At 44.7% G+C, this 22,328-nt stretch overlaps 1 protein-coding gene across 2 annotated transcripts in view; it reads left to right on the top strand.

Annotated features, from left to right (window-relative positions):
- Positions 1-9,116, top strand: part of SLC5A9 (solute carrier family 5 member 9) — a 28,601-nt gene extending 19,485 nt beyond the window's left edge. For both annotated transcript variants that reach the window (XM_035123468.2, XM_035123469.2), the window contains 3 exons: positions 553-768; positions 4,285-4,444; positions 7,369-9,116. In XM_035123468.2, the coding sequence (XP_034979359.2) occupies positions 553-768; positions 4,285-4,444; positions 7,369-7,577 (585 nt within the window). In that variant the 3' untranslated portion in view covers positions 7,578-9,116. The remainder of the gene's footprint in view (positions 1-552; positions 769-4,284; positions 4,445-7,368) is intronic.
- The last annotated feature ends 13,212 nt before the right edge of the window (positions 9,117-22,328 follow it).

Here is a 22,328-nt window from a genome sequence, read left to right as displayed (position 1 = left end):
TGTTCTAGGGATGTGGGGTTTTTTTTGTTATCAGAACCAAGAGAACTAAGTTAAGATTTGAATTCAGGCTTTCTAAGTCTAGGTATGGCATTCTTATATATTAGGTGACAATGACTCATAAATAAATACCTGTTAAAATTTAAATGTAGTACATATGTTTAAATTGTAACTAAATATGTTTTTAGCCCTTCTCTCAATAAAGAATGAAATTGGATCATATTAATTTCCAAACTGGGATGTTTTAACAAAATCAATAAGCAAGTTGGTGGACTGGATTTAACTAACTCATTCCACCAGTGGAAGCCAGCCCAAGGAATTCCACTAGCATAACAGGGCTTCCCAACTCCCCCCCCCCCGCACACTCTAACCTCCACTCTGAAGGGGCAGGAGAACCCGCAGAACACCATGTGTTGGTAGCGGAGACGCCTCCCTTGGGCAAGTAGAAATACTTGCACTGATGGAGCAATCTCCTAAGCACTGCTTTGAATCCCACCCCATGTTTCCAACTCCTCCACTCAAATTTCATCACATCTCCCTATGTTTTCTTCCCAGGGAGCTTTCTGGGGACTGATGTTTGGGTTAGCAGTCGGACTCGTTCGGATGGTTATGGAGTTTATTTACATGGCGCCCTCCTGTGGCGAGGAGGACCAAAGGCCAGCTCTGTTGAAAGATGTGCACTATCTGTACTTTGCTATCATCCTGTGTGTGCTAACAGCAGCTGTCATCGTCACTGTTAGCCTCTGCACACCACCAGTCCCAGAGGAAAATGTAAGTGGCTTTCAAGGATGAACATTCTTTTCAAAACAAAACACCTCCACTTGCTTAGTTTTCCTTGTTGTACCTTGGACCCCTCAGTACTACTGTAAACTGGAAAGCCCTACAAAGAAGTCCTCCTTCTGAATGATCTTGCTTCTCAGGTACTATAGGGTTAAAAAAAATCATTTAGGCTCAGTGAGCACTGGAAATGGAGAGCAGGCTTCCATGCTGTGAGGACACTACTGGCACATCCTATCAAGTGGAGAGGCAGACAGTGGGGAAGAAATCATATTAGAATGGGCTGCTGAGGAGGGGATGTAATGGCTCTAATTGAACCCTCTCTCGTATTTCAGAAGAGACGGCATCAATCTTGTAAGCTAACAAGATTAATATTGTTGGAGCCCTGGCATTTAGAAAGAACATTCCATCCCAAAGTGATCTCAATTACATTGAACGACTGAAGTTTGGTAGCAAAGAACTTTATTTCATTTGCTGCATAAAACTGGTATAAAAAAAAGAATAAGAAGTTTTCTTTCAGTGAGTTCTTGAAGAGATGCTTTGAATACTTTCTCACAACTCTGGTTTTCCCAAAAGCAGTCCAATCCTGGTTTTGCTGGGTCAGCTTATTGAATAATGGAAAGTTTTCCTCAATGAACAAAAGTATGGATCATATTCTCAACTGATGTGAATAGACAATAAATAATCCATGGATTCAGAGTGCCTGTAGCCCTCAGCTTTCCCGGGTAGCCTTCCTTCCAGGTGGCAGACAGCTTCAACTCCACTTAACTTCCCATATCAGAGTGGGGCTCTCAGAATTGGATGGCCCAGGAATGGTGAAGAGATTTGTCCGGCTTGCATTTTTCAGTGAGCTGGACTAATATACCATATCATCTGGAGCATAATTATCCTTCAGATTTCACTGGTCCAAATTTTAGAATGCAGGTTTAAAATACATATTTTGTGATAAAACGTCTACTTAAATATGAATTTTCAGACAAAATGTAAATATGGAATGGAACACATGCAAAACTGACAAGGTCTGAAAAGAGAATGGGCCATTCATCCTAGCATGGCCACAAGGGAGTGATTAGTGAACCTCAGGCTGAAATGATCTCTTGAATGATCTCTTGAACCTATGCTTTTGAATGGATAAGGACCCTGGCTCATTGGTGCAGAGTTGAGTACAATCCTCCTGGAGTTTTATTTGGAAAAGAGTGACTACACATGGCCTCGCAAAACTTTCTCTGATGACCTTCTTCTCTGACAGTAGCAAATCGACAGAAGAGGAAGGAGAGATTTGTATCTGGTGTTTGAATAGTACCGTTAATGCACCAAGCTTTAAATGAATTACAGCCTAAAAACAGCAAGCAGAAGCATTTTCCCCTGCTGTTTTGGACACTCTCCCATCCCTGTGGTGATGGATGCTGTACCGCAAAACAAATATGCAAAGAATTTGTTTGGTATGCCTCAGAGTTCATATGTCTTCATTGTACATAGCCCATATTGTGTCATGTCGTCCTTGAAAACTCTGCAAAGGAGCTTACAATTAAATTTGAGACTGTGAAGCTGAAACACAACTGCCAGGTGCCAGATGGCATTTTGGAAGAGAAGGATTTATTCTAGTTTGACAGAGGAAAAGCGGGGAGGGAAAACTTTTTTAAAAATCTTGACAAAGTTTCTTTTAAGGTTTGTCAGACGAGAACATGAGGAAGTGGGGAGTGGCAGAGGAGGAAGTGAGGTCACAACAGGATATACAATTTAAAAATATATCCCACTTTTATTTATAAAATAAACTCAGAACAGATTGCAAAAATAGTAAAGTGTCTAAAAATACAATGGGAGTCAGAACTATGTGGGAGTAAAGGGGTTGGTGCAGACTCCCTTCCCCACCACTTCTTTCTTCTCACAGCAGCTCCCCACCCCCGCCAAATCATGAAACTATTCTACTGAGGGTTAGTGGACCCTACTGAATTTATTTCTTTAGATAATTTATATGCCCAGGGTGGTTTACATCAAAGCACACAAATCAAAATCCATAAAAACAGAATAATCCTTTAACAGCACATAACAACTAATTGGTGAATAACAATTAACTAAAACCAGTAGCAACAATCACATCTCCCCTCCTCCAAATGCCCACTGAAAAAGGTAAGTCATAACTAGCCTCCTAAAACTATAGATGGAACCAAATGCACCTTAGCAGTGTATCAGGAGGAGCCACCACTGAAAAGGCTCTTCAGAGAGAGACTACCAGGTGGGTTTCATCTGCTGATATTAGCACATGGACAGGTTGAGCCAAGCCATTGGGGGCTTTAAATGGGGTTGGCTGTAGCACAGGGAGCGAGGGGGAAGAAAGATCCGCCCCCCCCCCAAATCAGGCAGAAACATTTATCATGTTGCTTCCACCCAATTTTGTGGGATTCTCCCTCAACCCTTATGGTTATTTGAATGTCATTCATTCATCAGATGAGAAGGTTCTGCAACCATTGTATGCCCCAGCTTGTAGTTTTACTACTCCTTCACCTGCTCAGTGTAGCATATGGAACTCTAGTATGTGCTTTAAAAAAACTAGAGGAGGAAGACTGGCTAAGCAACTGATGGAGTAATGGAGTCTCAGGTTGGCATGATGGGCCTTTCAAAGACACATGGTCTCTCTCCAGATGAATACATATGAACTCTAGTATGTCAAAAAAATAAGTGTTCTACACAAGCCAAAGTCCTGATGAGCCTTGCCCATGAATCTGTTTCCTATCCAATAAGTGCATTTTAGAGCTACAAGCATTATTCACGCCTGCACTTAAATTAAAGTGTTTTTGTCGCTACTGCTCAAACTATTTTATTTCATCCTAATGTATCTCTTCCCCTTCACTCACCAACAAGCCATTTTGTGTTCAGAGGAAGAGGGAAATGTCTCCTGGATCCTTTTGTGTCCTCCAATTTCATTACATTCTAGTTAGATTTAATGAGTAACCAAGGGGGGGGGAGGAAAGGAACATAAAAAAGAAAGAAAGAAGCCCCTAAAATGATTCTTCAGGAAAGATGAGGATCATCAAATCAAAGCAATTTAGCACAATGTGACAAGAAAGATTAGCCTTGCCTGATGCTCATCTTGGTTGAAAATAATTTAAATAAAGCTATAAATCTTCCGGAGATTATACAACTTTTTGTGTCAGCTGGAAACTGCCTTCCAGATTTTGTGCCTGAAATTCAAAGTATTAAAACTACTGTTCATTTATAAGTGACCTTTTGAGAGTTACTTTCCAAGTAGAGTAGTATGCTAATGGCATGTTATGTGCAAATGTGTCTGTATTAGAACTCCCTACAACATTTTTGTTTTTTTAGAAAAGCAACTTTAGGAGGGGTCAGTTTGGAGCAGAGAAGTGGGTTACATGTGTGTGCTTAATGCTTCTCCTTTAAGCCCTTCTATGTCAATCTGGCTAGATCTAAAGCAAGCAGACGCATAAGCTAAATGACACACAAATATTCTGCAGCTTTCACTTCCTTGTTTTTAATTTGCAAATTATTCAGCTTGCACGACTGACATGGTGGACTAGACACAGCAAAACAGCTGGAAAAGACCTGGAGAGCCACACCTACCCAAGCAGAGAGATGATTTCCTCCAAGAGAGAGAACGATGTAGATACTGTTCAATCAGAGAATGGAGATTTAGTAAGTAAAGAACATGGAGGTATGTTACCTGTTTTCGCCTGCCAGTTGTATATATTTGTGTGCGCACAATATACTGTACAAAGAACACCCAGGGTCCATCAAAGCCAATACCGTAGATGACTAGAAAGTCATCTTTGCTCCAAAACCTTGTATCCTCTGTTTAGTATGGGTGGTGTGCCAAACTAGACATGCCAAGGTAGATATGTGTAATTTTCTGCTCATGTTATAACATACTATACTTTCCCCTGATTTTATGGTTGTATCTTTTTGTAAACTGCTTTGAGGGTTTTAAAATCAAGCAGTGTATAAATTTTATGAAATAAACAGAAAGAGAGAGAGAGAGAGAGAGAGAGAGAGAGAGAGAGAGAGAGAGAGAGAGAGAGAGAAATGTTCCTAGAAATTAGCCGGATCTATTAGCATCATATGTTTTGTTTTTTGCAGCAACATGTGCCAAATTCTACAAAAACTGATCATTGTAGCATCCAGTAAATTGCATTTTAGGACACACACCCCTCCCATGGCTGTTGTTCTTTAAGAGGCCTATTTTAAAACAATTTCCTTTGATGTGTAACAATTCTCCACTAAAATGAGGGAAACCAAAGACTGGGAAGCTTAACTGCACTTTTGGTCAGAGGAGTTACTCTCTTACAAGTTCACAGCACTGCAATGTTACCTTCTAGCAGCAATTTGAGAGCAGAAAAGGGAAACCCAGTGGTTGCAACTTGAAAGTTGGCTGGATGTAAAGTGTTGTGCGTAGCTGGAATAATCACCATGCATTATCACAAAAAGATCTTACATAAAATGTTTTAGTCATTTTCATACAGAATGTGAGAGTCAGCTCAGTGAGGAGATACCACAAATATTTCTTTAGGATTAAAGCCATTCTCCTTGCCTCTCAGTCTAATCCACAGGTATAATGGAAAACAACAACAAAGCAGCTTAAAAACCAATAAATGTATTATGACAAGAACTTTTGTGGACTGTGGATCTGTCAAATCCACTTCCCCCTCATCAGATGCATCTGACAAAATAGACTGCAGTCCACTAAAGTATAAATCAAAGCATGATAAATTTGTTTGGTCACATCCACACCATACATTTAAAGCACATTTAACATGTATTTAAGACACACTGATCCCCACAAGGAACCCTGAGAACTGTGATCTCTTAAGGGTGCTGGAAATCCAAGCTCTGTGGGGAGTCAACTGCAGTTCGAAGGGTTCATTGTGGGGGTGTAAATCCAGCACTTAGCGGTGTACTTGCTGCACTGGTGAAATGTTTTGTACCAGTGGAACCTAGTTGCAAAAGAGAATGCATAAGCAATTTTTTGTGCAATCGGCTATGCAAGCTGTCGCACTGGATTCCTCTGCTGTACAACATTTAAACTCACCCTTGCACTAGCAGACAGAGCATTGGATAAAGCCTGTGGTCTTTAAGGTGCCACAACACTTTGTTGTTTTTGCTGCAGCACACAGCTACACTTCTGGAAATTGTTGCATAGCAAGTAAAATGGGATGTTTACGAAGCCCCCTCCGCAAATCCTTGGATTTTCTAAGTTGGCTGAATTCCCATCCTTTGCTCAGAGCTGTGGGATTTACCTTCATTAAAGTGTTCCTTTTAGAGCTCATTGTCCCATATCTTTGCACAAGGATGGGGAAACTGTGGTCATGCACATGCTGTCGGACTCCAACTACCATCAGCCCCAGACATCATGGCCAATAGTCAGGGATGATGGGAGCAACATCTGGAGGACCATAGGTTCCCTAGCCCTGCTTAGTGTCTATGGAATAACAGCTATGCTAGCCCACATTTTAAGTCCAGGCTTTTGAACTGAGAAAAAAGGCAGGGAATCAGGAGATGAGGGGCACTATTATCCTCTGAAACGCCTTATTTTGGAGAGGTCCAAAGGAAACAGGTCTGGAAACCACTGAAAAACGAGGAGAGGAGACCAGACTTTTATCTGTGGGTCTGACAGATAGTTTGATTCACATTTGAAGCAGCTGTTCAACCTAATGTTGTTAATTATTTGTCACCTTTGTTTTCACATGAACTAAACTCATCTGTCCTTGCATCTGTTTGTAAACAGCTATCCTGAAGATGAGGTTATTAGCACTGACGGCAAAGGAAATGTAACATCCGTCATGCAAAAGCATAATGAGGCCGTGTGTGTGTGTGTGTGTGTGTGTGTGTGGTTTATGCCGTTTTAGTTCCTCAAAGGGCTGCACTTGGAAAAATAAGTGGGAAAGATATAAGATATAAGGGTTTCCTTCTGTTTTATATTTGGTCTGTTCTACCATGAGATGAAGAGGTTCAACAGGTGAAGTGAAGCTTTCCCCAGCAGACAGGTGTCATTAAAGGCAGAGGATCTGAGAAAAAGACAGGGTAACAATGTTACAAACACGACTGAGCAAAAAAGCTAGCATGGCAGCTTATATTAACTAACAGATCTCATTTGCTGGAGGGACTTCACAGAAGGAAAGCAGGACAACAAAGCAAGAGCCTCTGTACTTCACAGCTTAGCATCCAGGAGCAAGGAATTTACCTGTGTTCACTAATAAGGTCCCTCCAACTGTGCATCCAATAGTATTGGTTCCCATTCATTCTGAAGTGTCTATGGGATCTAAATGCTGCTTCCTGGTAGTCTCAAGAGTTAGGCTATAGTCTAGAAGTGAAAGCCAATGCTGGAGTTCAGGGGATTCAAGCCACCTGGGGTAGTAAGTTGACCAGCAGTATAATGTCCTCTTGGCTCCAGTAACCAGTGCAGTAGCCATGCTGTACTTCAGAGTTGGGGAACCTGTGTGAGTTTGTGACTCTCCCATACTTCACGTGTCTCTGTCATAAAGCTACCTTAACCTGCTAAAACTGCAAAATACCATTAGTGGTTGATATAAACACACAAAACATAATAATTCATTTCCCTCATTTCCCCCCCCCCCCATTCAGGAGTGAAGCATCCTTGCTGGAAGAAAGTGTGTTTCTGGTTCTGTGGGATTTCCACTGACCCCAAGCCCACTTTAACCAGAGAGGAGGAAGCGGCGCTTGAAAAGAAACTCACCAGCATCAAGGAAGAGCCATTGTGGAAGGCTGTTTGCAATGTCAATGCTGTAACTCTCTTGGCTATTAACATCTTCTTATGGGGATACTTTGGATGAGCCCAGGATTGCCTTGCTCCAGTTAGAACAAGCACAGCATCAACATGAAGCTACAAGTAGCTATTCATTCATCCAGGGACTTACACAGTGGCTTTAGCTGGTCCCCTTCTCTGTCTCCACCCCTATCAGTGATACCTTGACCTACCTCATTGGGTTGTTGTGAAGACACACGATAAAGTGATTTACACACCACAAGTCTAAAAAATAGTTATTATTAATAGCTGTTACTTTCCTCCAAAGCTCCATGCTTCTGAAAATGGAAAGCCATCTTCTTTATTTATCTAAAAAGTGGGGAGAGGAACTACAGGGTAATTTTTAAAGGAAGAGATGCATTTAACATGCCATTCAAGAAGGTATGTACTCAGGAGAGGGTTATAGCTCAGTGGCAGATCATGTTCAATCCCTGACACCTCCAGGCAAGGCTGGGTGAAACCCCTGCCTCAAAACCTGGCTGCCAGTCAGTGTAGACAATACTAAGCTAGATAGGGCAATTATGTGACTTGGTATAAGGAAGCTTCCCATGTTCCTATCCACAGGTAAGCCCTCAGAACAGAAGGCAGCTAATACCAAGACTGCATTCACTGTGCTCCATTGGCAGCTGCCTGTGCAGTGTTTAATTCAAAGGGTGTGTTGCATGAACTGTGCTGAGAAGCCCATGAGTGAGGAAAAACATAATGGGTTTCTGAATACATTCAGGTGGGGTCGTTGGAAACAATGGAATATAAAATCCAGATTTCCATTCTGTTCCCAACCACTGATGGGCACCATGGGAACTAGCAGCACCAGAACTAGGCATCAGTTCAACCGAGTAGAACTGTTTAGAAGACCTTTATGCAGTCTCATACTGTACAGACATGCATGGCTCAGAGGCTCTGACTCACTAAAGAAACAAAATAAAAAAAATCCTTCCAGTAGCACCTTAGAGACCAACTTACAATAAGTTTGTTATTGGTATGAGCTTTCGTGTGTATGCACACATCTTCAGATAAATCACTAAAGAATGCTTTGTTTTTTTCATGCTGGGACATTTCAAGAAACGAGTTGTTAGCACTATAGAATTCATACGTGTGTTTGTGTGTGCGCGTGCTGTAAACAGATTGTGATATAACAGCACTATCCTAGGTGCAGTGCAGTGCCTCAATTGTAATTGACATGCAAGTCCCTTAGCAGCAGACATTTTTAATGATGTCAATGCATACTTTCTTATTAATCTTCCTTGCTAGGGCTGTGTCGATCAGCAAATGATTATCATTCATTTTCCTGACAAATCTATCTATTGTTCCACACACACAAAAAGAATCTTCTTTTAAACTAAGATTAATGACTTGCTGTTTTGTTGTCAGGCTGGCTGAGCAAGAGGAAATGAAATTAACAATGAACCCCTACAAACATGTCACTACACTAATTTATTGGGGAAATATTTTAAAATGTTATCTGAAATATAGTGGGTTTAAAAAGAAAACTTGCTTCTATGGCACATTTTTAGTACTGTAAGCAAAAAAAAAAACCCCTCTACAAATTTGAGGAAGATGGGCATCAGATTTGCAAATCACTTTTCATCTTTTATGCACTACTCCCTATAAATTCTAAATATATAGAGGAGTTAATAAGATGACTTTCTCACCAATTAAGGCATTCATCTTTATTACACTGCAATCCATTTTGTCCAACACCAAGAAAATCCTTCCATGCTCGTTCATTCAAATTTAAAAAGACTTTCAGCTGCTAGAGACCATTCAGATCAGATAATTACCTTCCATTTCCAGCCTGAAATCCTAAACTTTGTTCAGATTGTTACACTGGCAAACTACAATGGCACATTAAAAACAGCAACACAGTATTCTGGGATGTTTTCTTACATTTTTAGCAAGCACTAAATAGTATACGGCAGTAGTTTTCAAAAAATAGTTGAAAAAACTCTTTTGTAAGAACAGTTCCTTTGCTATGCAAACACAACTGGGGTGGGTGTGTGGCAGCGCTACAGCACCACCTCATGTCAGGTGTTGTCATACAATCATGTACCCTGGCCCAGTCAGGTTTGTGAAACACATTCGTATGGGTGTTCAAAAATGTACACATTTTCATCTTACACACTGTATGGATTTGTGGTGGTAGCACCAGTGTACATGTAGCCGAAAGGGGATGTGGGTGGCGCTGGGGTCCAAACCAATGAGCCTCTTTGGCTTGCCAATCAGAACGTTGGCAGTTCGAATCCACCCAACGGGGTGAGCTCCCATTGCTCTGTCCCAGATCTTGCCAACCTAGCAGTTCGAAAGCACACCAGTGCAAGTAGATAAATAGGTACCTCTGTGGCGGGAAGGTAAATGCCGTTTCCATGCACTCTGGCTTCCGTCACGGTGTTCCGTTGTGCCAGAGGTGGCTTAGTCATGCTGGCCACATCACTCAGAAAGCTGTCTGTGGCCACAGCCAGCTCCCTCAGCCTGAAGTGAGATGAGTGCCGCACCCCGTGGTCGCCTTTGACTGGGCTTAACTGTCCAGGGGTCCTTTACCTTTTACACACAGCCGCCATCTTTGTTTTGGAAAGTGTGGCACTCTGCTAAGGCAAGAGTTCTCAAGTGCAGAAGTGTCGTCTTCTCAGTTTGGCACAGCTAAGGAGTTGGAAGCGAGTGGCGGAAAATCTCACTGTTGTTTAAAGGGCAGCTCCCACAAGTGGTCTGTTAACATGAGCGATATTACTGAGTGAACTGAGAGGTGACAAAATGCTACACAGCTTTTGCAGAGCAATGGAAGCACTAGTGGGACAGAGGCAATCACATTTCAGTAACTCAGTGCTGCTTAAACAGTTTAGCACAATGCGGTGGGGCAGGCAGCACTGTCCTTAAGCATCGGCCACACTGAAACTGTTACGCTAGAGTTCTCATCGCCCAGAAGAAGAAAAAAATGACTTCTGTACAAGCGAAAAGATGGTCCCTGGTGAGATGGTGATTCCCATCTACCAAAGTCTGCATTGAAGCAAGGAGATGGTGAAGACTGTGTATGATAGCTGCCAATGGAACTGATTCCAAGAGGTGGTTCCTCATCAACAGAGGCAAAAGCATTTTTCACTCTTTCTCTGTTGCCTGTGGGTTCTGTTCAAGCCATTTTGTATTGTGTCTGGGCAAGACTTCATTGTCCACTGGGTCATTCATCTTATCACAATGATAAGACTGGGTTTAAAACTCAGTCGGGGAAAAGCTACCCTACAGAGCGAAAGGCTGGACTGGATGAATCCCAAGCCGGAATTAAGATTGCCGGAAGAAATATTAACAACCTCAGATATGCAGATGACACAATCTTGATGGCAGAAAGTGAGGAGTAATTAAAGAACCTTTTAATGAGGGTGGAAGAGGAGAGCACAAAATATGGTCTGAAGCTCAACATCAAAAAAACTAAGATCATGGCCACTGGTCCCATCACCTCCTGGCAGATAGAAGGGGAAGAAATGGAGGCAGTGAGAGATTTTACTTTCTTGGGCTCCATGGTCACTGCAGATGGTGACAGCAGTCACGAAATTAAAAGACGCCTGCTTCTTGAGAGAAAAGCAACGACAAACCTAGACAGCATCTTAAAAAACAGAGCCATCACCTTGCCGACAAAGGTCCGTATAGTTAAAGCTATGGTTTTCCCAGTACAGTGATGTACGGAAGTGAGAGCTGGACCATAAAGAAGGCTGATCGCCGAAGAATTGATGCTTTTGAATTATGGTGCTGGAGGAGACCCATGGACTGCAAGAAGATCAAACCTATCCATTCTGAAGGAAATCAGCCCTGAGTGCTCACTGGAAGGACAGATCGTGAAGCTGAGGCTCCAATACTTTGGCCATCTCATGAGAAGAGAAGACTCCCTGGAAAAGACCCTGATGTTGGGAAAGATGGAGGGCACAAGGAGAAGGGGACGACAGAGGATGAGATGGTTGGACAGTGTTCTCAAAGCTACCAACATGAGTCTGACCAAACTGTGGGAGGCAGTGGAAGACAGGAGTGCCTGGCGTGCTCTGGTCCATGGGGGCATGAAGAGTGGAAATGACTAAACAACAACACCAACACATGTGTTACCATTGAAGCAAGCAGACTTCAAAGATGCTGGGGCTTTTTACAGAGAGGGCACAAAACAACCCACACCAATTAAATTTTTAAAAACTGTTTATATTGCTGTAACTGCCCTGGGATCTTCTGGTGAAGGGCAGGTAATAAATCTAACGATGATAATAATATTCTGCATGTAAAAGTACAAACAATTGCAGTTCTCTTTAGAGGCTTCTGAAGATATTCTACTCTTCATACAAATAAACCACATAATTTTATGCAGTGCTGAGACCTGCAGCAAATCAACTTGCTAAGCAAATATATTGCCCAAAGCTGCATTCCCCCCCCCCCCAAGATAGACTCAGTAGCTAAAGTCATGTAATTGCAGAGACTTAACAGTGGTGTGGGAGAGGGAAGTTATGTCTCCAAAAATTTTTAGCAGAGTATGTTTGATAGATGTTTAATTTTTCAAAAGTAAAGAAAGGAGGAAGTATTATCCTTTGCTAGGCATAGGAAAAAGGAAGAAGCAAAGGCAACTTTCTTTTAAAATCAGATTGAATGTGGAGAAAAATACCACTAGAAACATCTCAAGATATTTTATTCATTTTTGCTGTGATTTGGTGGAGCTCCCTTATTAGCAAATTAATGGAAACTCAAGCCACTTATTTGGAATAACATAATTACTGTTACACCTTTTTAATAGATGCTTAAAATGGGAGTCGTAAGGGAACTTTCAGCACTGAGTCCTGATCACTTACATGTGGGACTTGTAATAATCTCTGTAGGTGCAACCGTTTACAACTGATGGGGACAAAAGCTCTGTGTTGGAAGTTCCAGCAAACCACCATTTCAGTTTTTTTGTTTTCCTACAGCCATCATCTCTGAAGATTTACAGACAAGCATAAGACAGATTGCTGTTATAATTTCTTAGGGTCCGCAGGGCTAAAAAGTTTAGAGAACTTTAAAGGTACCAGTAATTCAAGAGTGAGTGAACTGAAGCTTTGTTTAATACTGAGAAAAGGGAGGTGGCAGAAGCTCAGCTTTTAACTTTAAAAGCTCTGTTTTTCTAGTTGCCTTCTGACATTCATTTGCAGTGAGCCACACATTTAAATGCCTTGCTATTTGATCCCCCAAATTCAGTGGAATGGGAATGTGTTTAGGCAGTATTAGCTCTGCATCATGCTTTTGGCCAGTGTATGCACATCTTAAGATCTCAGAGTCTGCACTGGAAGAGGCCAAATGGGCCGCCATTACACCTATGGAAGGAGACCAAAGGTAGTCAAAGGAGAATGCAATGTGAGTATACCATATTTCAGGCCTTCTAAAAGCTCATCCAGATAGCCCACATCTTGTTGGATGGTTACTGTAGTGCTCACTATGTAGCAAAGGAAGAACCCTGGGAAGTCAGATGTTGAGTTTTTTAGTGTATGGCTTCCAAAGGCCTTGAAGCTTTTCTCAGCCATGTGGACTAACAAGGATGAGCATCATTGGGAATCATAGAATAGAATCATAGAATCATAGAGTCTGAAGAGACCACAAGGGCCATCCAGTCCAACACCCTGCCAAGCAGGAAACGCCATCAAAGCATTCCTGACAGATGGCTGTCAAGCCTCTGCTTAAAGACCTCCAAAGAAGGAGACTCCACCACACTCCTTGGTAGCAAATTCCATTGCCGAACAGCTCTTACTGTCAGGAAGTTCTTCCTAATGTTTAGGTGGAATCTTCTTTCTTGTAGTTTGAATCCATTGCTCCGTGTCCGCTTCTCTGGAGCAGCAGAAAACAACCTTTCTCCCTCCTCTATATGACATCCTTTTATATATTTGAACATGGCTATCATATCACCCCTTAAGCTTCTCTTCTCCAGGCTAAACATATTCAGCTCCCTAAGCCGTTCCTCATAAGGCATCGTTTCCAGGCCTTTGACCATTTTGGTTGCCCTCTTCTGGACACGTTCCAGCTTGTCAGCATCCTTCTTGAACTGTGGTGCCCAGAACTGGACACAGTACTCCAGGTGGGGTTTGACCAGAGCAGAATACAGTGGTACTATTACTTCCCTTGATCTAGATGCTATACTCCTATTGATGCAGCCCAGAATTGCATTGGCTTTTTAAGCTGCTGCATCATACTGTTGACTCATGTCAAGTTTGTGGTCTACCAAGACTCCTAGATCCTTTTCACATGTACTGCTCTCAAGCCAGGTGTCACCCATCCTGTATTTCTGCCTTTCATTTTTTTTTTTGCCCAAGTGTAGTACTTTACATTTCTCCTTGTTAAAATTCATCTTGTTTGCTTCGGCCCAGTTGTCTAATCTGTTAAGGTCATTTTGAAGTGTGATCCTGTCCTCTGGGGTATTAGCCACCCCTCCCAATTTGGTGTCATCTGCAAACTTGCTCAGGATGCCCTCAAGCTCATCATCTAAGTCATTGATAAAGATGTTGAATAAGACTGGGCCCAAGACAGAACCCTGTGGCACCCCGCTAGTCACTACTCTCCAGGATGAGGAGGAGCCATTGATGAGCACCCTTTGGGTTCGGTCAGTAAGCCAGTTACAAATCCACTGAATGTTAGCATTGTCTAGCCCGCATTTTACCAGCTTCTTTACAAGAATATCATGGGGCACCTTGTCAAAGGCCTTGCTGAAATCAAGATAGGCTACATCCACAGCGTTCCCTTCATCTACCAGGCTTGTAATTCTGTCAAAAAATGAGATCAGATTTGTCTGACATGACTTATTTTTCAGAAACCCATGCTGACTTTTAGTGATCACAGCGTTTCTTTCTAGGTGCTCACAGACTGTTTGCTTAATGATCTGCTCTAGAATCTTTCCTGGTATTGATGTCAGGCTGACTGGGCGGCAATTGTTTGGGTCCTCTCTTTCCCCCCTTTTGAAAATAGGGACAACATTTGCCCTCCTCCAGTCTGCTGGAACTTCACCTGTTCTCCAGGAACACCCGAGGTAAATGGGCTGTCGATTAGAAGCACTGAAACATAGCATCCAGTCTCCAAAATTAGTGGTGCCGAGTGGTGTTTTCACTCCTGCCATCAATGGCTATGCTGCCCTTTCAAAGGCTTTGTTTAGGAACGGATTTTTAATCAGCAGATGGAACATGATCAAAGCCATGATGATAAATAAAATGCCTCCAATGGTGAAAATTTCAGCAAGGGAAACTTTTAACTTTCACGAAGACAAAAGACATCTGCTATCTTCTCTGTTTAAATCTCATCAAGGTATATAGAGCAGCACAGCAATTTAGAATCCATGCAACTTTCCAAATAGTATCTTAATCTCCAGCCCTTATTTCTGGTGTTAACAATAGAACAGTCATTCACTTTTATACACTAGGCCACGGGTGTCAAAGACAAGGCCCGCGGGCCAAATCCGGCCCGCCAGACCTCGTCATGTGGCCCGTGTAGCCGCCGCTTGCCTGCCCGTCACTTGCCTGCCCGTTCGCCCGCCGCTTGCCACTCGCAGCTTTCACCTCCTCTTGCTGCTTGCTGCTGGCTGCAGAGGCGCTTCCCTGCAATGCCTGCAATGCCCTGCAGGGGGCGCAGGGCCCCGCAGGCGGGGAGGCGGTGGAACCTGAGAGCGCGCGCGCCCAGCTCCTTCCCCTTCCTCGCCCTGTCGCACTTCCTCCGTTCCTCCGAGTCCGAGGCGACGAGCAGCAGCTGAAGCAGCGACGGCGCTGGCCGCCCGAGCGCCAGGGCCGTCTTCAGCTTATCTGGCGCCGCGTGGTGCACAGATTCCTCAAGCGCCCCCACCCTCACCCCCACCCCCACGTTTCCCTCTGGGCGGGCAGCGGCTGGAGGGCGGCTCCTCTGGCTGGACGGAGGCTCCGAGCACCGTGCATCGCGGCATGGTGGAGTCGGGCAAGCGCTGTGGGGCTGGAGGGCGGCTCCTCCAGCAGGGAGGAGATGCCGTGGAGGAGCTGGGAGCGTGTGAGAACCATGCACCCCTTTTTGAACTCCTGAACAACAAGAAGATATGATTCTGGGGTTTCAAAAGCAACTTTAAAAACCCAAACCAGAAATTTGTTTGTTACAGCAAATGGGGAGAAGCAGCAGTGAGACTGGGCGGGGATGAGAGGCAGAGAGAGTATGTTAAGTTTCAAGAGAGCAAGAGTGAGATCGATGGTGGGGGAGATGTTTAAGAGAGGAGAGAAGAAACTTTTTTTAAAAAATCTGCACTGATCGAGGGAGGATCTCCAGGATCTTTCCAGCAGTTCTCCCGAAGTAATCACCATGTAAACACAGCTGCTGCAAACCCCAGGAGTTACGAGAGAGAGAGAGAGAGAGAGAGCACTTTTACGCACGTATCTCTGCACCCTGCCGAGGTTCCCCCCCCCGCACTCCGCTTTTCTTTTGAAAGGCGTTCCGAATGAGTGGAAAGTAATCACTGTGTCAGTTAAAGTGAGTGTTGCAGGGAAAGCGGATCCTAGGCGCTGTGTGTGTGTGTGTGTGTGTGTGTGTGTGTGTGTGTGTGTGAGAGAGAGAGAGAGAGAGAGAGAGAGAGAGAGAGAGAGAGAGAGAGAATGAATCCTGGGCTGTAAACGCCTCCTCCAAACACAGCTGCTGCAAACCCCAGGAGTTACGAGAGAGAGTGCTCGAGAGAGCTTTTACATACGCATCTCTGCACCCCGCCGATCTCTCGCTTTGGGTGGAAGGTGTATGTATTTAAGACCCAGACAAGCTGGACAGAGGGACCCTGCTTGGGCCGCTTTCCCACAGGGCCCTAATGCACCCCGGCTTCCTCGCCCCGGTGGAAGAAGGCGGCTCGCGCTCCACACTCTGCTCCACTTTTGTGCGCTTCATGGAAGCAAATTGGAGAGAGACCCATCGCTATCCTCGTCCTCCTTTCTCTACAACCCAGCCCACCAGTAGCAGATAACAGGAAGTCCAGGTAACTGGACTTCCATTAGACTGCAGCTTTGTGGGGAATTACATGACTGAATGCTCCTCCACTTTTAAAATAATACCCTAAGACAGAAATTTAAAAGTCAAGAAGATGGTGTCTAGTGTGTGTTTGTTTTTAATCTTTGATGATCTCTTCCCCATTCCCATGGAGGAATAGTCAAGCACACAAAATCCCATCTGCAGTCCAGAAATAATTTTGCTACATTGTTTCTTTATTTGTCCAGCCAATATCAATTTGATAGTAATCACTGAGACTTTCAGAAAGTGACACTTGACTACAGCCTATGTTGGAGCTAGGGGGAAAAAAAGATGATTCACACACTTGTTTTTACATAGTGATGACTGTGTGATGGAGCAGTTGTGAGCTATTATTTTTCTCATAGCAACTGGTCTTCTGAATGCCCACTAAATCACTGTGGTTTACCACGTCCTGGAGAATGTTCAGCGTACAAGTCAGGGTGAACACATGAAACTGCCTTATACCGAGTCAGACAATTGATCCACTGCCTACTCTGCCAGAGACTCTTCAAGGACTCAGTCTGCACTATACAATTGAAACAGTGTCATAGCATAATAATAATAATAATAATAATAATAATAATAATAATAATAATATATTATTTGTACCCTGCCCATCTGGCTAGGTTTCCCCAGCCACTCTGGGCGGCTTCCAACAAAAATTAAAAATACATTAAAATGTCACATATTAAAAAGCTTCCCTAAACAGGGCTGCCTTCAGATATCTTCTAAAAGTCAGGGAGTTGTTTATTTCCTTGACATCTGGTGGGAGGGCGTTCCAAGGGGACTACATTATTACAAAAAACATTACATTATTACAAAAAACAGTAATAATTGAATGCAGTGACAATAATTTATGATAATAAAGAGTGGACACATAGTCCTACAGATACAACTGGCCCTTTGAGGGTGACCAAACTGCTGATGCGGCCCCCGATGAATTTGAGTTTGACACCCCTGCACTAGGCACAAGGCATAATTAAGAAAGCAACTCTCGTGTGTATGCTAAGCCCCTGCCTTGATTGGCCAAATTATCTTAGATTATTTAGAATGCAAGACCCTGGAGCATCCTCCAGCAGTTTTTGTGTTTCTTTGCTATTTTATCTTCTGACAAGTTTCCCAAAATAGAAGAATGGGGTACAGTACAGTCGGAGTTGCATTGCAGCCAAGATACTGCCTACACAAATGCCAGGGAGAGAAGCTAAATGAACCCCGAGCATATGGTGCTCTGCTGACAGAGCTAAGAAACCAGTTCTGCATGAGCAGCGAGGAACATCTTGAAGCACACAAGACATATGTGTTTTAGGGAAAAGATTGAAGTGTTTCATAATAGAAAAGGACAAAGTGAAATACAAGTGCTGCATAAAATTTTAATTAAAAACTGGTTTCACCCTTCAACGTGACTAGGCAATATGCTTCACAGATGGATTTCGTATTTTAAGTATTATCCATACCAAAAAAGTAAATGAGACAAATAAAGTCTTCAAAAATGCCACAGAGGCTAAGATGTATGTAAACACTAGATGATTGTGCAGAAAACAAGGCAGGCAAGGAAAGCAACCTTCTGTCAAATGTTTACTGCTGGAGAGTGGAGAAAGCCAGTTCACACAATTGCAGCCTTTGAATACTCTCATCCTGCTGAAATCTCTCCCCACTCCAGGAGAGGACAAGCTCACAACTGCCCTGTATTAATTTTATGCCACATGGATTAAAATGGCAGCTGACAAATTAAAATATATCTGCCTATGAAGACTGAGTTCAGAACTGTAAAAATACAGAATCTTCAATATTAACATTGAACCAATTCAGTTTAATTTCTTATTTGATACTATCTAGAAACTTATTCTCTACCTCAGTGAAATGGGTATATTTACCTGTTTCCTTAAGACTGGTGTACTTGTATATGGAAAGAATGCTACTGTAGCAACCTAAAATTCATGATTCCTGGGGTTCAAACACCAAATATGATTCTTTCTGGATAGCAATCTGCACAAAAAGTGTCAAAAAAACCCCCAAAAACTTAACAAGCAAGGATGGAGCTTTAAGAGAGCTCAGGAGTTAATAGTCCAAGAGGTAGTGTCGAAAATGCATGTCACAAAAGGTATGGGTGTCTAGACATCTTACAAAAGTCATGGCATTCCCCAAACTGCAAATCTAATGAGCAGCCTCTAGACTGGTGTGTCTAGCTGGTAGCAGCCCCTCCAACTCCCTTTGTGGAACAAGTAATTATTAAATCAACAAGGTACATGGATGAAACAACCTGTGTCTGTTGGGGAATCACACACACAATTTCAAACTACCAATCTGACTGATTTTGTTGGGTTTCTTTCAAAAATAAGCTATGTTTAGATCAATGGGTATAATGTTGTTTTTTTAAAAAAGGAAAATAAAAAAACAAGGGTGTAATGCCTCCAAAAGGGGCGATGGAGACCATCAATTACACAACAGATACATGGCTGAAACTGTACCACTTGATAGAAACCAAATTCCTGCACCATAAAACGCCCACTCTATTATTTTATATCAGGCCAATCCCAGATCAGAAAATGTAATTTAACAATTTCCACTGTACTAAATTGGAACTGTGTAAGTCAATTCTCAGACTGCCTTAGCATTTATTTACTTAGTAATTACTTTAACTTGACGATATTTTGGCTTCAGGAAAAGAATCATTTATCTGATAATTTATCACAGGGGTGGGGAAACTTTTTTGGTTGGCAGGCCAGATTCTTAAGAATGAGGGAGAGGAAGAAAGATGGGAAGGAAGGAAGGAAGGAAGGAAGGAGAGAGGAAGGAAAGAGGTGAGAGAAAGAAGAGTAGGAAAGAAGGAAAGAAAAAGAAAGAGGGAGAGAAGACAGAGATAAAGAAGGAAGGAAGGAGAGGGAAAGAAAGAATAAGAACGAGAGAGAGGAAGAAAGGAAGGGAAGGGGGTCGCCGCCTTGATTCAGCGCCAGAAAAGAGCGCGAAGGGACCCAGGGGCAAAAAGCATTTCCCGTGCAGCGTGAGGCAGCGGGTGTCCGTTTTAGGAGAAGTGCGTAAAGCCTCAGAGTTGCATGTTCGTGAGGCTGAGCCGCTGCTGAGCTCACGTTCATGAGGCTGAGCCGCGGCAGGAGGAGGAGGAGGAGGTGGGGCAAGAGGAGAAGGCGGCGGCGGCTTGCCGGGTCGGTGCCCGGCAGCGCGGTGCGGAGAGTCCCGAGCCTCTGGGACGCAGCAGTGCTCTGTAGCACTTTGAATCCTCCTCCTCCACGCGGCGCTGCTGGGTGCTTTGTCTGTGCTTCAGCAGCAGCAGCAGTTTCCAGGCGCCGAGCCGTGGCAGGAGGAGGAGGATTCAAAGTGCTACAGAGCACTGCTGCGTCGCAGAGGCTCGGGACTCTCCGTGCGGCGCTGCTGGGCGCTGACCTGGCAAGTTGCCTCCTCCTTCTCCTGCTGTGGCTCTGGGCGCTCCATGCAGTGCTGCTCTGGGCGCCTTTCTACCCCCCCAGCCCCAGCTGTTTGTCGGCACTTTGTCGGCGCGGCGCTTCAGCAGCAAGGTCCCGCTGCTGGGTCCCGCTGGCTGGGGTGCTCGGCGGGCCACATGACGAGGTCTGGCGGGCCGGATTTGGCCCCCGGGCCTTGTGTTTGACACCCGTGGTTTAGAGTAATCAGGAGTGAGGAAAATAAAATCAGCCGGTGGTTTACATTCCTTCATGGGCGACCTTTTCAGGGTTGAATACCAATGCAAAAGTTGGTGGAAAAATTGATCTAACACTTACCTTTGTATATTAGGCTACATTCCTGCCACATGAAAATCTGAGGTTTTACACGCAACACACATCCATCCTCCATTAAGACAAGCAAAGGGCACTGCCACTATTCAAGGACACATTCCAGGCTAGCAAAGGTGTTCAAGGACAGCACAGTATAAAGTTGGTCAGTAGCCTGGGGTAGGGTCCTGAGAGCCTGATAGAGAGGCTTCAAGAGCTGTGTTTGAGTGTTCCAGTAAACATTTTCCTAGCACTTAACAAGAGTGTTGCTTTCCTACCTCTCCAGAATATAATAGAATGTGCATGCCTAATTTTCTCTTCCAGTAGGATCTGTGCAAAGTTAAACTCAAACCATCAGTAAAAGCAGACCATGTAAGTTTCAAACTGAAAGAACTAATAAAAGGAAATGTCACAGTGGCCGGAGCGGGCTACTTCAGAGTAACGACTCTACACAGCTCTGCATTTTATTCTTTTATTGGTGCTGCGTATTTACAGTGCTGAAGTCATTGCTATATACACGGAGCCATGTGTTCAGTCGGGTTCAGAACCTCCGAATGGCTTTTGGCGCGTCTTTCTCCAACACAAAAGCTTTGGCAGACCCATCCTCTTTCCCCTCCTCTTTCTGCGTAATTCCGGAGTTGGGGGGATGGGTCTCCCCCCCTTATTTGCCCCTTCCTGTCCCACCTGGGACCCTGGCTCCTCTACCTTGCCTGAGCCTCGGACACGACTTCCTGCTTCCCCACTGGAATCGGAACTCTCTCTGCTTTCCCCTGTGCTCGGGGATGGGCTTGAACTCAGGAGGGGAGGGACTTCGCGATATCCCCTGTCCCTCACATCCACCCCCCTCCCAAGCTCTCCTTCTCCCCTCCCCAGGTCCCCCCCAGGTGTCGGTGACGACTGGAAGCCTAAGAACTCAGTACTTTCCGAGCCCGTTGGTGTGAACACCTCCCCCCAGTCCTGCGAGCCCCCCCCTTCCGCCTGGGAGGACGGGAATCCTAAAAAGTCCGTGGCGTCAGAGCTGGTGGGGTAAAAATGTTCTGCCAATCTGCTTCTTCCTCTGACTGGGTGGATCTCGGTGACGCCCATACCTCGTCCTCTGGTTCCTCAAACTCCGCTTCCCAGCGCCATGGTGAACTGCTCTCCCGTGCTTCCTCCCCCTCCCCCTCCCTTTCCATGTGCCAGGGCTTGGGTCTGTGGGGAAAGAGGGCGTGAAATTCTTCTACCAGGAATTCCTCCTGTATCTGAGTGGCTGGGACCCATTCATTCTGTGACGGTGGAGCATCCTCCCATGCCATGAGGTACTCCAGGCCCCCCACCCCTCTCCGTGAATCAAGGATGGCCGTGGCCTCATTGAGTTGCTCCCTGCCTTCCCTCTCCCCCCCTCCCTCGGGGGTTTGTTCGCTGTCTCGGAGCCTGCTGCTTTCCCTGTACGGCGACAGCAGCGATCTATGAAACACTGGATGCACCCTCATGTCCTCTGGCAGTGCCAGCCTGTATGCCACCGGGTTTACCTGCTGCGTGACCGCGAAAGGGCCCAACCTTCTGGGTGCCAGCTTCTTGCACCTCCCTCTGGTGGGAAGGCCCTCCGAGGACAACCAAACCTTGTCCCCCACCCTGATGACCTCCCCCGGTCGCCTGTGGCGATCTGCCCCCTTTTTGTACGCTTCCTTAGCCCTCTCCAAGTGTTCTCTGAGCTGCTGGTGCACAGTCTCCAGCTCCTCTGCCCAATCCTCTGCCTGCGGGCCCTCCTCCTCCTCCTCCCCCTCCCTCTCCGGGAAAGATCTGAGGTCGCGCCCGTAGTTGGCCTTAAAGGGCGACACCCCTGTGGAGACGTGCACCGCATTGTTGTAGGCAAATTCTGCCAGTGGCAGGCGATCCACCCAGTCCGTTTGCCTCTGGCTGACGTAGCATCTCAGGTACTGCTGCAGAATGGCGTTGACCCTCTCTGCCTGTCCATTGGTCTGCGGGTGCCGAGCCGTCGACAAGCTAACCTCCACCTGCAGGAGGTTCATGAGCCGCCTCCAGAACCTGGAAACAAATTGGCGGCCTCTATC

Source organism: Zootoca vivipara, chromosome 7, assembly GCF_963506605.1.
Source record: "Zootoca vivipara chromosome 7, rZooViv1.1, whole genome shotgun sequence".
NCBI lineage: Eukaryota > Metazoa > Chordata > Lepidosauria > Squamata > Lacertidae > Zootoca > Zootoca vivipara.
The sequence above is the reverse complement of the archived record's forward strand: the minus strand, read 5'-3'. Positions and strand labels throughout refer to the sequence as shown.